General features: G+C 44.4%; 1 protein-coding gene across 3 annotated transcripts in view; it reads left to right on the forward strand.

The window, feature by feature from the left end:
- Window positions 1–246: 246 nt before the first annotated feature.
- Window positions 247–16,130, forward strand: part of LOC122941323 (zinc finger protein 883-like) — a 56,489-nt gene continuing 40,605 nt past the window's right edge. Inside the window, exons 1-4 of one of the 3 annotated variants that reach the window (XM_044298452.1) lie at window positions 247–376; window positions 525–610; window positions 4,042–4,215; window positions 4,293–4,416. In XM_044298452.1, coding sequence (XP_044154387.1) covers window positions 533–610; window positions 4,042–4,215; window positions 4,293–4,416 — 376 coding nt within the window. In that variant the 5' untranslated portion in view covers window positions 247–376; window positions 525–532. The other 2 variants (XM_044298453.1, XM_044298451.1) reach the window with 2 other exon arrangements.

Here is a 16,130-nt window from a genome sequence, read left to right on the forward strand (position 1 = left end):
ACATCATTCTCCACTGTCTTCAGTCCCTCCAGCATACAGTAAAATGTTAATATCACCCCCTTCTTCTCAGACCCCTCGAACATACTCTCCAGTACAAAGATCATTCCTCCTCCTTTCAGCCACCGCTCCCATCCACACAGCGACCTGCAGCATCTGCTCCACTCTCCAACAACCCGCTCTGAAGATTCTCGGGCAAATCCTAAAGGCCCCGCCCCATGGATGACCAGACCCCGCCTCTTCCCATGACGTCACACCTACCAGGAGCGACTCCATTCTATTCGCTACAGTCCAGACTTGTTGGCCAGTTATACAGAACAGAAAGAAGAGAGAGGCTGGCGGGTTACAGCGGGAAAGACGCAAGCGGTTTGCTGATTTGGTGTGTACTGGAGCGGAGAAGTTTATGCATGTTATTAGGAAGCTATGAATTCTCAAGGAATGGCGGCGAATTTTTCAGTCTCAGTGAAAAGAATACAGCTGCAATATGTGTCCATATCCTGTACATATCGCCTATGTCTTCCCCATAGGTCTGAGCATGGCTGAAGACTGGAGACACATGACTAACCGAATGCTAAACCTTACCCTGGAAATTATCTACCTGCTGACTGGAGAGGTGAGAGATTCCTGGAATGATATCCCATGGGCTCAGTATACATGGCTGCAGAGATTCTGGGAATGATATCCCATGGGCTCAGTATACATGGCTGCAGAGATTCTGGGAATGATATCCCATGGGCTCAGTATACATGGCTGCAGAGATTCTGGGAATGATATCCCATGGGCTCAGTATACATGGCTGCAGAGATTCTGGGAATGATATCCCATGGGCTCAGTATACATGGATGCAGAGAGATTCTGGGAATGATGTCCCATGGGCTCAGTATACATGGCTGCAGAGATTCTGGGAATGATATCCCATGGGCTCAGTATACATGGCTGCAGAGATTCTGGGAATGATATCCCATGGGCTCAGTATACATGGATGCAGAGAGATTCTGGGAATGATGTCCCAATGGGCTCAGTATAATTGGCTGCAGAGAGATTCTGGGAATGATATCCCATGGGCTCAGTATACATGGCTGCAGAGAGATTCTGGGAATGATATCCAATGGGTTCAGTATACTACATGGCTGCAGAGAGATTCTGGAAATGATATCCAATGAGCCTTTTATACATGGCTGCAGAGAGATTCTGGGAATGATATCCCATGAGCCTCATATACATGGGTGCAGAGAGATTATGGGAATGATATCCCGTGAGCCTCATATACATGGCTGCAGAGAGATTATGGGAATGATATCCCATGAGCCTCATATACATGGCTGCAGAGAGATTATGGGAATGATATCCCATGAGCCTCATATACATGGCTGCAGAGAGATTATGGGAATGATATCCCATGAGCCTCATATACATGGGTGCAGAGAGATTATGGGAATGATATCCCATGAGCCTCATATACATGGCTGCAGAGAGATTCTGGGAATGATATCCCATGAGCCTCATATACATCGCTGCAGAGAGATTCTGGGAATGATATCCCATGAGCCTCATATACATCGCTGCAGAGAGATTCTGGGAATGATATCCCATGAGCCTCATATACATCGCTGCAGAGAGATTCTGGGAATGATATCCCATGAGCCTCATATACATGGCTGCAGAGAGATTATGGGAATGATATCCCATGAGCCTCATATACATGGCTGCAGAGAGATTATGGGAATGATATCCCATGGGCTCAGTATACATGGCTGCAGAGAGATTATGGGAATTATATCCCATGGGCTCAGTATACATGGCTGCAGAGAGATTCTGGGAATGATATCCCATGAGCCTCATATACAGGTCCTTCTAAAAAAATTAGCATATTGTGATAAAGTTCATTATTTTCTGTAATGTACTGATAAACATTAGACTTTCATATATTTTAGATTCATTACACACAACTGAAGTAGTTCAAGCCTTTTATTGTTTTAATATTGATGATTTTTGCATACAGCTCATGAAAACCCAAAATTCCTATCTAAAAAAATTAGCATATTTCATCCGACCAATAAAAGACAAGTGTTTTTAATACAAAAAAAGTCAACCTTCAAATAATTATGTTTAGTTATGCACTCAATACTCGGGAATCCTTTTGCAGAAATGACTGCTTCAATGCGGCGTGGCATGGAGGCAATCAGCCTGTGGCACTGCTGAGGTGTTATGGAGGCCCAGGATGCTTCGATAGCGGCCTTAAGCTCATCCAGAGTGTTGGGTCTTGCGTCTCTCAACTTTCTCTTCCCAATATCCCACAGATTCTCTATGGGGTTCAGGTCAGGAGAGTTGGCAGGCCAATTGAGCACAGTAATACCATAGGTCAGTAAACCATTTACCAGTGGTTTTGGCACTGTGAGCAGGTGCCAGGTCGTGCTGAAAAATGAAATCTTCATCTCCATAAAGCTTTTCAGCAGATGGAAGCATGAAGTGCTCCAAAATCTCCTGATAGCTAGCTGCATTGACCCTGCCCTTGATAAAACACAGTGGACCAACACCAGCAGCTGACATGGCACCCCAGACCATCACTGACTGTGGGTACTTGACACTGGACTTCAGGCATTTTGGCATTTCCCTCTCCCCAGTCTTCCTCCAGACTCTGGCACCTTGATTTCCGAATGACATGCAAAATTTGCTTTCATCCGAAAAAAGTACTTTGGACCACTGAGCAACAGTCCAGTGCTGCTTCTCTGTAGCCCAGGTCAGGCGCTTCTGCCGCTGTTTCTGGTTCAAAAGTGGCTTGACCTGGGGAATGCGGCACCTGTAGCCCATTTCCTGCACACGCCTGTACACGGTGGCTCTGGATGTTTCTACTCCAGACTCAGTCCACTGCTTCCGCAGGTCCCCCAGGGTCTGGAATCGGTCCTTCTCCACAATCTTCCTCAGGGTCCGGTCACCTCTTCTCGTTGTGCAGCGTTTTCTGCCACACTTTTTCCTTCCCACAGACTTCCCACTTAGGTGCCTTGATACAGCACTCTGGGAACAGCCTATTCGTTCAGAAATTTCTTTCTGTGTCTTACCCTCTTGCTTGAGGGTGTCAAGGATGGCCTTCTGGACAGCAGTCAGGTCGGCAGTCTTACCCATGATTGCGGTTTTGAGTAATGAACCAGGCTGGGAGTTTTTAAAAGCCTCAGGAATCTTTTGCAGGTGTTTAGAGTTATTTGTTGATTCAGATGATTAGGTTAATAGCTCGTTTAGAGAACCTTTTCATGATATGCAAATTTTTTTAGATAGGAATTTGGGGTTTTCATGAGCTGTATGCCAAAATCATCAATATTAAAACAATAAAAGGCTTGAACTACTTCAGTTGGTGTGTAATGAATCTAAAATATATGAAAGTCTAATGTTTATCAGTACATTACAGAAAATAATGAACTTTATCACAATATGCTAATTTTTTTTTTGAAGGACCTGTAGATGGCTGCAGAGAGATTCTGGGAATAAAGCAGGCTTCAGTGCATGTCAGATCTCCCAGGTGCCCTGTCCGTACAGCTGGTCCTTTCTCCACTCCCAGGTGCTACCACAAACAATGGTCTGATTCCAGTTATCACTGGGAGCAGAGGGGTGAGCTGGGATGGGCATAGCTGAGTTGCCAAATTTATGGAATAATGGTCTTGTTTGCTGTCTGTACAGGGGGATAGTGTAGCATGAGGGCTGTACGAAGGGCTGGGCGTATGTACTTGTATAAAGGGGTCTACTCTGTGGTCTGTATTTTTAGTTTGATGGCCTGGTATATGAATTGTTTTTGCCTAGGGAGCCTGGTTTTGTTTATCCATTTTGGGATGTCTGAAAAGGGATCATATGTACAGCTTGTGATTTACATGCCACCGGTCTGGGGCATGTTCTATATAAGGGGGTAGGGGGTGGGTATAGGTAAAAGAAAAATATGCACATTAGAGTTTCTTTGTTCCAGTATACTGGATGTCCTTTTCTAAAAGTTACCAAGTATGGAATTAAGTCACCCAGCATCTGGTATCATAAACCTTAGTCTTTCGTCTATTTTAGGAATATGGCCCTAAGTGTAGTGATCCTGTGAATCACAACAGGCTGCCTTGTTTATCAGAAGGTTGGAGCACTGAGACCCCCATTATAAATCCTCACTCCCAGATCCATGGGAGGAACAGTGGGCAGAAGATCCTTGAACTCGCCAAGAAGATCATTGAGCTGCTGACTGGAGAGGTGAGGAATTGATGGACATTATATGGCAACACCAAGAGTCAGTGTCTGGATAGTGATTATATGATTATCTTTGTCAGGTTTCTGTAAGGTGTCAGGATGTTACGGTCTATTTTTCCAAGGAGGAGTGGGAGTATGTAGAAGGTCACAAGGATCTATACAAGGATGCCATGAAGGATAACCACAAGCACTGCCTGTTATCAGGTGAGAGGTTTAAACAGCCATGTTTATGTAAAGTATTCTTTATTGTATATTTCCCTTTTTCATCTTCTATCTGAAGCCATATGGGATTGTAGATGTAGAGTCCATCAAATACACTTTACTTTCAGCAAAGATGGGTGGTTTGGCACTGCCAAATGACTAAAGACAAAAAGTTGTGTCCAAAAAATTGAGTCTCTAGGTAACTGAAATTATATAGCAGGTGACTATACCAGCAGGAAACCTCTAGTGAAGTGTTAACATGAATCCATGCATTCTTAGAGAAATCTAAGGAACAATAAAAAGAGATATGATAGCTATAAGTAATTAAAGAGGTTCTGAGGATTTTAATATTGATGACCTATACTCAGGAAAGGTCATCAATATCAGATCGGCGGGAGTCCGACACCCCGCTGATCAGCTGTATGAGGAGAGCGAAGTGCGCATGTGCCATCTATCTTGCTGCTGATGTCTATGGCAAAGCAGCAGCAAGCAGGAAGAGAGAAGGGAGACGGCTATGGTTGAGCAATATACCGGTGGCAACGATATACAGCAGTATTAACCACCTCAGCTCCCCTAGCTTAAACACCCTTAATGACCAGACCACTTTTTACAATTCTGCACTACACTACTTTCATGGTTTATTGCTCGTTCATGCAGTTTACCACCCAAATTAATTTTACCTCCCTTTTCTTCTCACTAATAGAGCTTTCATTTGGTGGTATTTCATTGCTGCTGACATTTTTACTTTTTTTGTTATTAATCGAAATTTACGTTTGTTTTTTTTTTTGTTTGTTTGTTTTGTGCAAAAAAATTGCATCTTTCAGTTGTAACATTTTTCAAATAAAACTACATTTCTATATAAATTTTTATCTAAATGTATTGTTCTACATGTCTTTGTTTGGATAAAAGTTATAGCGTTTACAAACTATGGTACAAAAATGTGAATTTCCGCATTTTTAAGCAGCTCTGACTTTCTGAGCACCTGTCATGTTTCCTGAGGTTCTACAATGCCCAGACAGTAGAAAAACCCCACAAATGACCCTATTTCGCAAAGTAGACCCCCTAAGGTATTCACTCATGGGCATAGTGAGTTCATAGAACTTTTTATTTTTTGTCACAAGTTAGCGGAAAATGATGATTTTTTATTTTTTTTCTTACCAAGTCTCATATTCCACTAACTTGTGACAAAAAATAAAAACTTCCATGAACTCACTATGCCCATCACAAAATACCTTGGGGTGTCTTCTTTCTAAAATGGGGTCACTTGTTGGGTAGTTATACTGCCCTGGCATTTTAGGGGCCCTAATGCGTGAGAAGTAGTTTGAACTCAAAATGTGTACAAAATGCCCTGTGAAATCCTAAAGGTGCTCTTTGGAATTTGTGACCCTTTGCCCACCTAGGCGGCAAAAAAGTGTCACACATGTGGTATCGCCGTACTCAGGAGAAGTTGGGCAATGTGTTTTGGGGTGTCTTTTTACATATACCCCTGCTGGGTGAGAGAAATCTCTCTCTAAAAGACAACTTTTCCATTTTTTTTTTTTTATACAAAGTTGGCATTTGACAGAGATATTTATCTCACCCAGCATGGGTATATATAAAAAGACACCCCAAAACACATTGCCCAACTTCTCCTGAGTAAGGCGATACCACATGTGTGACACTTTTTTGCACCCTAGGGGCGCAAATTCCTTTTAGGAGGGCATTTTTAGACATTTGGTTTCCAGACTTCTTCTCGCGCTTTAGGGCCCCTAAAATGCCAGGGCAGTATAAATACTATAAATGACATTTTGGAAAGAAGACACCCCCAAGGTATTCCATGAGGGGCATGGCGAGTTCATAGAAGATTTTTCTTTTTTTTGGCTCAAGTTAGCGGAAATTTATATATTTTATTTATTATTTTTTTTCTCACAAAGTCTCCCTTTCCGTTAACTTGGGACAAAAATTTCAATCTTTCATGGACTCAATATGCCCCTCAGTGAATACCTTGGGGTGTCTTCTTTCCAAAATGGGGTCATTTGTGGGGTGTTTGTACTGCCCTGGCATTTGGGGGTCTCCGCAATCATTACATGTATGGCCAGCATTAGGAGTTTCTGCTATTCTCCTTATATTGAGCATACGGGTAATGATATATATATTTTTTTCCGTTCAGCCTCTGGGTTGAAAGAAAAAAATGAACGGCACAGATTTCTTCATTCGCATCGATCAATGTGGATGAAAAAATCTCTGCCAAAAAAAAAGAGGGGAAAGGCGTCTGCCAGGACATAAGAGCTCCGCCCAACATCCAAACCCACTTAGCTCGTATGCCCTGGCAAACCCGATTTTCTCCATCGATGTGGATGAATAAATCATTGCCGAGATTTATAAAAAAAATTGATATACAAAGTGTTTGCCAAAGCATATGAACACCGCGCCTCAGCTCATAAGCCTTGGCAAACGTATCTTTTACTGCAGAGGAAAAATCTCGTCTTGCAGCGCCGCATACACCGACTTTTGTGTAATCTGACAGCAGCGCAATGCGTTTGTCAGAATGCACATCAGTGCTGCAGCTGGTTCATCGGTTGGTCCACCTAGAAGGTAAAAAAAAAAAAAAAAAAAACAGGCCGCAACGCATTAAATTTATTAACATTATAATAACATTTGAACGGAACATTAACTTTTATAAACTTTATTTAACTTTTTGAATAGAACATTAACTTTTTTGCTTACCGGTGTTTTTTTTTTTTTTTTACCTTTTTTTTTTTTTTACACCTTTTTTATAGGACAAACCTCTCCTTCCCCATGGGACAATGTGCAAATCGCCCAGAGATGTGGCAAAGTACATTATGCACTTTGTCCCATGTGAAAGGAGAGGTTTGCAGCAGCTCTGTGTGAAAGGGCCCTAATAGCCCTGTGTGCCTGTCCTGTGAGATGCAATCCCTATGCTAATAGTGTACCTGTGAGTGGTACTTCCGGAAACACTCCCCTAAGCATAGGGCAGAGTGGTCAGGGCAGAAATAGCGGGTGTCACGCCTTATTCCACTCCTGCTACAGACACAACATCTTTTTTGGGGTGACGCTTGGGTTGAGGTACCAGAAACGACATTGGGAAAATGTCGCTCGTGTAGACGGCTCACTACACTGGTGGATGGGGCCACGGAACCTCCTGGATACAGAAGGTTCTCGATGATCTCTTCCTGAAATTTGAGGAAGGATCTTGTTCTCCCAGCCTTACTGTAGAGAACAAAACTATTTTATATACAGCCAATTGAATCAAATATACAGACACCTTCTTATACCAGCGTCTGGTGCAGCGGGACACTAAATAAGGAGCCAACATCTGGTCATTGAAGTCCACCCCTCCCATGAGCGAATTTTAGTCGTGGACCGAGAGGGGCTTTTCAATGACTCTGGTTGCTGTTTCAATTTGTATTGTCGTGTCTGCGTGAATGGAGGAGAGCATGTAAACGTCACGATTGTCTCTCCATTTCACCGCAAGCAGTTCTTTGTTACACAAGGCAACCCTCTCCCCCCTTGCAAGACGGGTGGTAACGAGCTGTTGGGGGAAGCCCCGGCGATTGGCTGCTGTGGCACCGCTCAACCTAATCTGTTCTAGGAACAAATGCCCGAAGAGGGGCACACTTGTGTAAAAATTGTCCACATAAAGATGGTACCCTTTGCCAATTAAGGGTGACACCAAGTCCTAGACTGTCTTCCCACTGCTCCCCAGGTAGTCAGGGCAACCGACCGGCTCCAGGGTCTGATCTTTACCCTCATAGACTCTAAATTTGTGGGTATAGCCTGTGGCCCTTTCACAGAGCTTATACAATTTGACCCCATACCGGGCTCGCTTGCTTGGGATGTATTGTTTGAAGCCAAGGCGCCCGGTAAAATGTATAAGGGACTCATCTACGCAGATGTTTTGCTCAGGGTTATACAAATCTGCAAATTTGGTGTTAAGGTGGTCTATGAGGGGCCGAATTTTGTGGAGCCAGTCAAAAGCTGGGTGGCCTCTGGAACGGGAGGTGCTGTTGTCGCTAAAGTGCAGGAAACGCAGGGTGGCCTCAAATCGTGCCCTGGACATGGCAGCAGAGAACATGGGCATGTGATGAATTGGGTTCGTGGACCAATATGACCGCAATTCATGCTTTTTGGTTAGGTCCATGTTGAGGAGAAGGCCCAGAAAAGTTTTAATTTCGGAAACTTGGACGGGTTTCCACCGGAAAGACTGGGCATAAAAGCTTCCCGGATTGGCGGCTATAAATTGAGTGGCATACCGATTTGTTTCTGCCACGACTAAGTCCAAGAGCTCCGCAGTCAAGAACAGCTCAAAAAATCCCAGTGCCGAACCGATCTGAGCTGTCTCAACCCGAACTCCAGACTGGGCGGTGAAAGGGGGAACTACTGGTGCGGCTGAAGTTGGGGGCTGCCAATCAGGGTTTGCCAGCACCTCAGGGACTCTACGGGCCTGTCTGTGCGGTGGCTGCAACGGGGGAACTACTGCACGTGCCACCGTACCAGCTTCAACTGCCCTTCTGGTGCTCGCCACTTCACCATGTTCTACAGCAGTGCTGGTACTAGGTCCAGGATGGGCTGCGCTTCTGGTGTATGCCTCACCACGTAATCCGACAGCGCCAGCCCCACTCTGCTGCCCTTGAAGTGGATCCTGCGCAACCTGTGGTCTAGCAACATGGGCCGGGTACGCCTGGTGGTATCAGGGACCTCAACCTCCTCGTCCGAACTTTGGGTCAGACTGCCACTGCTTTCTACAGGTTCATATTCTGACCCGCTAGATTCGTCAGATGAGGGTTCCCATTCCTCATCCGACTGGGTCAGAAGCCTGTAGGCCTCTTCAGAAGAATACCCCTAATTTGCCATTTGGACTACTAAATTTAGGGGGTATTCCCTGAGACTACCCAAGAATAAAAGCAAGCCTATCTTTTTTTTTTTTTTTTTTTTTTTTTTTAATAATTCTCTTTTTATTAATACATTATCCACAAAATAAATCATACATTACAAATATTTAAGTACTTTTGAGAAAGAGGCGTACCAGACCAACTGGTCAGCAAAGTATTACATCGCATGTCACACATATAACCTGTCTCTTATTTAAGCAATGGTCTTCCAACCTGACTTATCACGTATTGTGAGACATACGGTACACATACACTGTTGATTCAAAAGTTCTGTAGTGGAAGTCTTTTCACGAGTAAGAAAACATAGAACACATAGAACACTGAATCGATGTATAAAAAATAAAATACATTGAAATGTTGAGTAGGTTCACTCTAATAGAAGCTATATCTTTATAGCTTTTGGACAAGAGCACTATATTATACTTTAGTCTGGATACCCAAACCTTTCACACAAACTTATATTTATCCCTTTAGATGATATGTTGTTTGACTTTCAACTCCACCCTCCCTTGTTAACCCCTAGAAGGTCTCCTAATTCCACCCCCCTAACCCCCTCACAAGGAGGGAAGAAGAGCAGTGGAAGAACGAGAGCCCAGTACACACAACCAGATTGTGTTCACTCACGTTGTTGAGCTTCCATGTGCAACTTCCATGGGCCCCAAGTGTCCAGAAAACCTTGTCTATTATGGTTTTCCCAGCTCGCTAGCTCCTCCATTCTACATATGTGATTCATTTTATCGTACCACATTGTTATACTAGGTGGATCAGGGTTTCTCCATAATGATGGAATGAGTAATTTGGCCGCTGCAATCATATGTGTCTGAAGGTTATTTTTATGGGGAATAAATTTGCCTTCTGGTTTCCATAGTAAAACTAGAGAAGCAGAGAGTGATAAATGTCCTGGGCAGATCTTATTGATGGTGTCCTCCACTAATTACCAGAATTGCTTAATTTTCGGGCAATACCACCATATGTGGGAAAGGCTACCCAGACCTTCTAAGCATCTCCAGCATTCACCCGAGTTACTGATGTGGATTTTATATAGAAATTCAGGTGTACGATACCATCTAGCGAGGGTTTTAAGTGAGTTCTCTTGCACTTTGACACATCTAGAGAATCCGTGCGAATGTGACATAATAAAGGATCTGCTCGAGTTATCTAAACTGATACCTAATTCTTTTTTAAGAAGGGGCCAGATCTCCTTTTTTTTCTAAAATCTGTCGGTAAATTAGTGATAGGCCCTTAGTTGGTGATTTTGGGAGCAGTACCATGGTCTCCAGCCAAGAGGGGTCAACCTTCTGCAGTCGATTAGAAGAAAGAAACTTCCTACATGTAACTTCAAAATCCCATCTCTGTATATCTGAACCAACACTCGGCGGTTCACCCCTGAGAGATTTATAGAAATCAGAGGTGGGAGTTAATTTCAATAGATCCCCCAATCTGAACTCAGACACTGAGTCCCAAACTGGGCTAGCTTCCATCACCTTGTCCGAGAGAGTATAGGGTAGTACATCAAGAGGCATAACCGGGGACAATCCCCCTCTACTAAGATTCAGTGCAGGTGACTTCTGGCATTCCTTAATAGTGCCTTTGGTAATGGCACTTATGAGTCCCAGTGTACCCAAAGAAGGAGCTTTGTGCCATAGCAGACATGCACCTTGTTTCCCTAGTATTTCTCTTTCCATACGCACATGCAGGGGAGGTTCTTTCTGTCTAGCTAAAGCTAACCATCTCTCTAGATGAATTGCCTGCACGTACGCATACATGTCAGGTAATGAGATCCCTCCATGTTTCTTTTTCCTGGTGAGCAGGGAGAATGGCAACCTAGCTTTCTTATTAGCCCATAAAAATTTACTAACGATAGACCTTATTTTGTCCAGAAAGGATCGAGGTATCTCTATTGGGAGGGAGCGTAACAGGTATAGCATTTGTGGCAGAACATATGTAGTTATAACATTTTTCCTGCCTATCCAGGAAATCCTGGGTTTCAAGGGTTTATTTAGAAACACTTGGATTTTAGCTAATGGTGGTGAGTAGTTCAGGTGAAACAGATGGGTAGGATTGGCTGGTATCATCACTCCCAAATACTTTAACGCTGTGGATGGCCACTTAAAAGGGGACATATCCTTCAACTTTCTCATTTGTGTGGGAGTCAAAGAAACCCCAATGGCTTCAGATTTTTCTAAATTAATTTTAAAATTAGAGATTTCCCCAAAGATACGGAAGGTCTCTAGTATATGTTTCATCGCCTCAATAGGATTGGTGACCATTAATAATAAGTCGTCAGCAAATGCTGCCATCTTATGTGAGTCACCTTTCAGTTGCATTCCCCTGATATCGGGGTTCTGCCTAAATTTCAATAGTAATGTTTCTAGGACTAATATAAACAAGGATGGTGACAGGGGGCATCCCTGTCTAGTACCGTTCCTGATAGCAAAGGGATCTGACATGGTGCCATTTACTAAAATACGGGCCGTGGGAGCTGAATATAGGGAGAAAATAGCATTGACAAATATCTCTGGGAAACCAAACGCTAATAATGCACTGCGCATGTATAGCCATCCAACTCTATCGAATGCCTTTTCGGCATCTGTCCCCAATAAGACCAGAGGCATATTTTTCTTTCTGGCATAACAAACAGCATTCACCACTCGGCTAACGTTGTGCCTACCTTCTCTGCCCTGTACAAATCCTACCTGTTCCTCCCCCACAAGCCCAGGCAGCAAACCAGCTACTCGATGGCTCAGCAGTTTAGCCCACCATTTCAAATCCGTATTAAGTAGCGAGATCGGGCGATAGCTACCACATGCTTCAGGATCCTTTCCTTCTTTGGGCATAATAGTGATGGTTGCCGCCTGGGCCTGCGGAGGAAGGACAGAACCACTGAGGAGAGAATTACACAGTTTAGTAAAGTGCGGAATCAGCACATCAGCAAATTTCTTGTAATATACGATGGGGAAGCCGTCCGGGCCTGGGCTTTTCCCGATAGGGATGCTTTGAAGGACTTTAGTCACTTCCTCCTCTGTAAAAGGTCTCAATAGGTCCGTCTTTTCATTGTCAGACAAGGTAGGCATCTTAATAGAAACCAAAAAATCATCAATTCTATTCTGCAGAGAGATATTATCGCTAGTTTCTGTCCTGTCTTCGCTCTCAATATTATATAGAGAAGTATAGAACCTGCAGAATTCCTTTGCTATTGCTGGGGTAGTAGTTAATCTATGCCCCTCTTTGGATTTGACTACTTGGATAAAGGACTTCTGCCTCTGGGATTTTAGCAGGTTTGTCATTAATTTGGATCCTTTGTCACCATGCGAGTAGTATTTGAAAGGCAGAGCTTGAAGTGTTTTTGCCGATTTTATGTTCAGTCTAGCTTTAAGTTGTGACCTTAAGGATTTCAGTTGTTTCAGCACATCCTCCGTCTGATCCGTTTTATGAATCTTTTCTAGTGTGGAAATCTGCAAGAGCAGGGAATTTATTATCTGTGTCCTCTGTTTTTTAACTCTGGCTCCTATGCTAATAAATTCCCCCCTTACTACAGTCTTATGGGCTTCCCATAAGATCGGGCACGTTATCTGCGGGGACTCATTTAGGCTAAAATAATCTATGAGTGTTTTATTGATCCTTTCCTTGTGTTCTTTTTCTTCTAACAAAGTTGAGTTAAGCCTCCATGTCCAGGTCTTTCCTGGCATATCTTTAATTTGCAGCTTCAACAGCACAGGGGCATGATCCGAAATCGTGATAGATCCTATGGAAGTCCCTTTAATTGCGGGTATAGCAATATTGGACAAAAATATGTAGTCCAGGCGCTGATAAGAGCCATGGACCTTAGAAAAGAATGTGTAGTCCCTGACTTCTGGGTGAAGCAATCTCCATGCGTCGGATAAATTCCCCTCCTTCAAAGCAATTTGTAATCTACGTTTTTGTTTTTCTGAAATATGGGGTGTGGCAGATGTGGAGTCCATCTCATGATCCAGTGTAAGATTAAAATCTCCACCCAATATCAAGAGCCCTTCTGTGAAGGTTTTCAAAGATTCTAGCATCTGAATAATCCATTTAACTTGCCCCTTATTAGGAGCATATATAGCAGCTATAGTGATCATTGAGTTAAGGACTTTCCCTTTTATAAATAGAAATCTTCCATTAGGATCTATCAACTTTGACACTTTAAATGGTAGGTTTTTGCCGAGGAGTGGGTGGCATGATGCCAATCTGGGAAGAGTCTACTGGACATATTGGGGACGTGGCCGTGTCTATAATGTGTTTCCTGTAAAAGCACGATATCAGGGTTTTCTTTCCTAAGGGTGTGGTAAACCTGACTGCGTTTCTGCGGGATGTTCATTCCATTCACATTTAGTGAGTAAATTGTGACGTGTGCCATATCAATGGGTTATAAGGCTTGCGTTACTGTTAAGACTGGTGCTCGTGAACCTTGAAGCTCGATTCAGAAAAAATAAAATAAAAGCAATAAAACAAATATCAACATAATAGAAGGGCTTAGGAGCCCCATAGGTGCTACAATGCGCAATTTATCAGTGACACAGTTAAGGTAAGAGAGTGGGGGAGGGGACATAGGTAGAAACTGCTAGAAAAATCTAGATGTACCACTCACCCGACCACTTAATTATTAGCAATCAAACTGACCGATAACTGAGACCTGGTAACCTTTGATTCCGACAGGCAGTTTAAAGAGATAGGGAAGATGTCATCACCCATCTCCTCAATATCCGCAATAAGCTCAAACAGCAAAACCACCCTTTCGGTCTCAAAGTAACATCAGATAGAATATATAAGTAGTGTGCTTGTAATAGCAATTATCAACACTATTAAACCTCAGAAACAACGAGTTTCAAGCACTATAGTGCCTACTTATAAAATAGGGAGAAAAAATGGCGCTCACTGAAACAACAACAGCGAGAGATAATAAACCTGAGTTCTTTAACAACAACGAGAAGCAGATCAGTCCCCTGTCAGTGTCTTCTTCTTGGTGTACTTTTGTTTGGACGTCGCTTGCCAGGGCGATGGTGCTACAAGCTTGGGCAACTTTTCCATGTTGGCAGACGGGAGCCAGGACGGTATGTCCAGAGGCGAAATCTCCAAAGCTTCCCATATCTTGGAGAGATCATCAGGATGACGGATTATTATCTGTCTGCCATTGATTGTGGTGCGAAGTCCAAAGGGGAAAAGCCACCTCATAGGCAGCTTCCTCTCCCTCAATGTAGCTGTGAGGGGCTTCAACGCCTTGCGTTTTGCTAGGGTGCTAGCTGCTAAGTCTTGAAACAACAGGATTTTGTTCCCCTCATAGATTATTTCTTCTCTCTCCCTTGCCGCTTTGAGAACTGCCGCTGTGTCAAGATAATTCAAGAGGGCACAAACTGTATCTCTTGGCGGGTCGCTTGCAGCAGGTTTAGGCCTAAGCGCCCTGTGCGCCCTTTCGATGGTGATAGTCTCAGCCCGCTCTTCTCCTACAAGCATGGCAAATATCTGTTTGACACTGTCCAATAGTGCTTCTGCCGCCACTGATTCGGGGATGCCCCTTAGTCTCACATTCTTCCTTCTCCCCCTATTCTCTTGGTCCTCTAAGTGGAGGTATACGTTATCCACCTGGGAGCTGAGAGACTTCATTTGATTTTGGAGGCCTTTGCTATGGTGTACTACCGCTATCTGGAAATCTTCCAGCGCTTCCACTCTTTGCCCCACGTGTGTTACCTCCATTCTAATGGCCGCCAGCTCCGTCAGCACTGGTGACAGCGCCTGAGCCAAAGATTGTTGTAGGGAGTGCTGTAAGAAGGCTCTGGTAATCGGAGCAGGATCCGAATCTTCCGGCAGGTCCGACGGGGCACATGAGCTAGCGTCATCCGACTCCATGTCCAGAGCCGCGGCAGCTTCCTCAGCCGCCGCCATCTTTCCCCGCACTGCTGGAGACGCAGTCTTCTTGTAGATATATTTATTCAAGTCTCCATGCGACTTTTTCACCTTGGTCGACTGGGTGACCTCCCCACCTCTCTCCTTGTTGAGTTTGCCCATTATCGATTCGGTCAGAGCTGTGAAAAAGGCTGTTGGTCGGGTGCTATGGAGAGGAGCTCAGAGCTCACAAGTCTTCCACCATGCTCAGTTGGCTCCGCCCCAAAAAAAGCAAGCCTATCTTACGAATGGGAGGCTAGCAAAGTATCGGAGGCCGCTGCGATTGATAAAAATATCAAAACTGATTTTCTATAGCATCATCACAACGGCATACAAGGAGATTGACCCCTACCTCTGTAGGGGCAGGAACAGAGAAAGGTTAAATACCCTCCTCCCACCACCAACACCAGTGTTTCCTGTCCCTACAGAGGACAGGGCAGAGAAAGGTCTCCCTGTATGCAGGGAGATGAAGCTAAGGAAATTGAATCTTTCTTTTTTTGTTTGTTTCACCTTGAAAAATCGCCGGCATCCTGCTTGGCGTCTCCTTGCCTTCCCGCGGTCCAGTACGAACGCTGGGCAGGGGGTGCGGGGTTCTATCTCGTCCCGGTAATTCTGGGGCCTGTTCCCTGGTGCAGACTCCCTCCTGGCCTACTGAGGCGGTAGCTGGGTTGCGCGCCGGCGCATGGGGCGCTTGCTTATGACGTCACGGCCGGCGACCTGGAAGTGACGTGGCGGCGGTCAGCGTGGGGCCTGGCTTAAAGCCGAGCCCTGATCTCTAGCAAAACGCTCCCAGGATCGGTCCCCACTGTTGCGGAACCCTTGCCTACAGAAGAGGACGACTATGTCGGCATCAGAGCGGTCCCCTAGAGCTGAACCTCCGGCGCTGCTTCCAACCGTGAGTCCCCTTCGGGGGTATTATATGAG

This window comes from Bufo gargarizans, chromosome 6 (genome assembly GCF_014858855.1).
Source record: "Bufo gargarizans isolate SCDJY-AF-19 chromosome 6, ASM1485885v1, whole genome shotgun sequence".
In the NCBI taxonomy this organism is placed as follows: domain Eukaryota; kingdom Metazoa; phylum Chordata; class Amphibia; order Anura; family Bufonidae; genus Bufo; species Bufo gargarizans.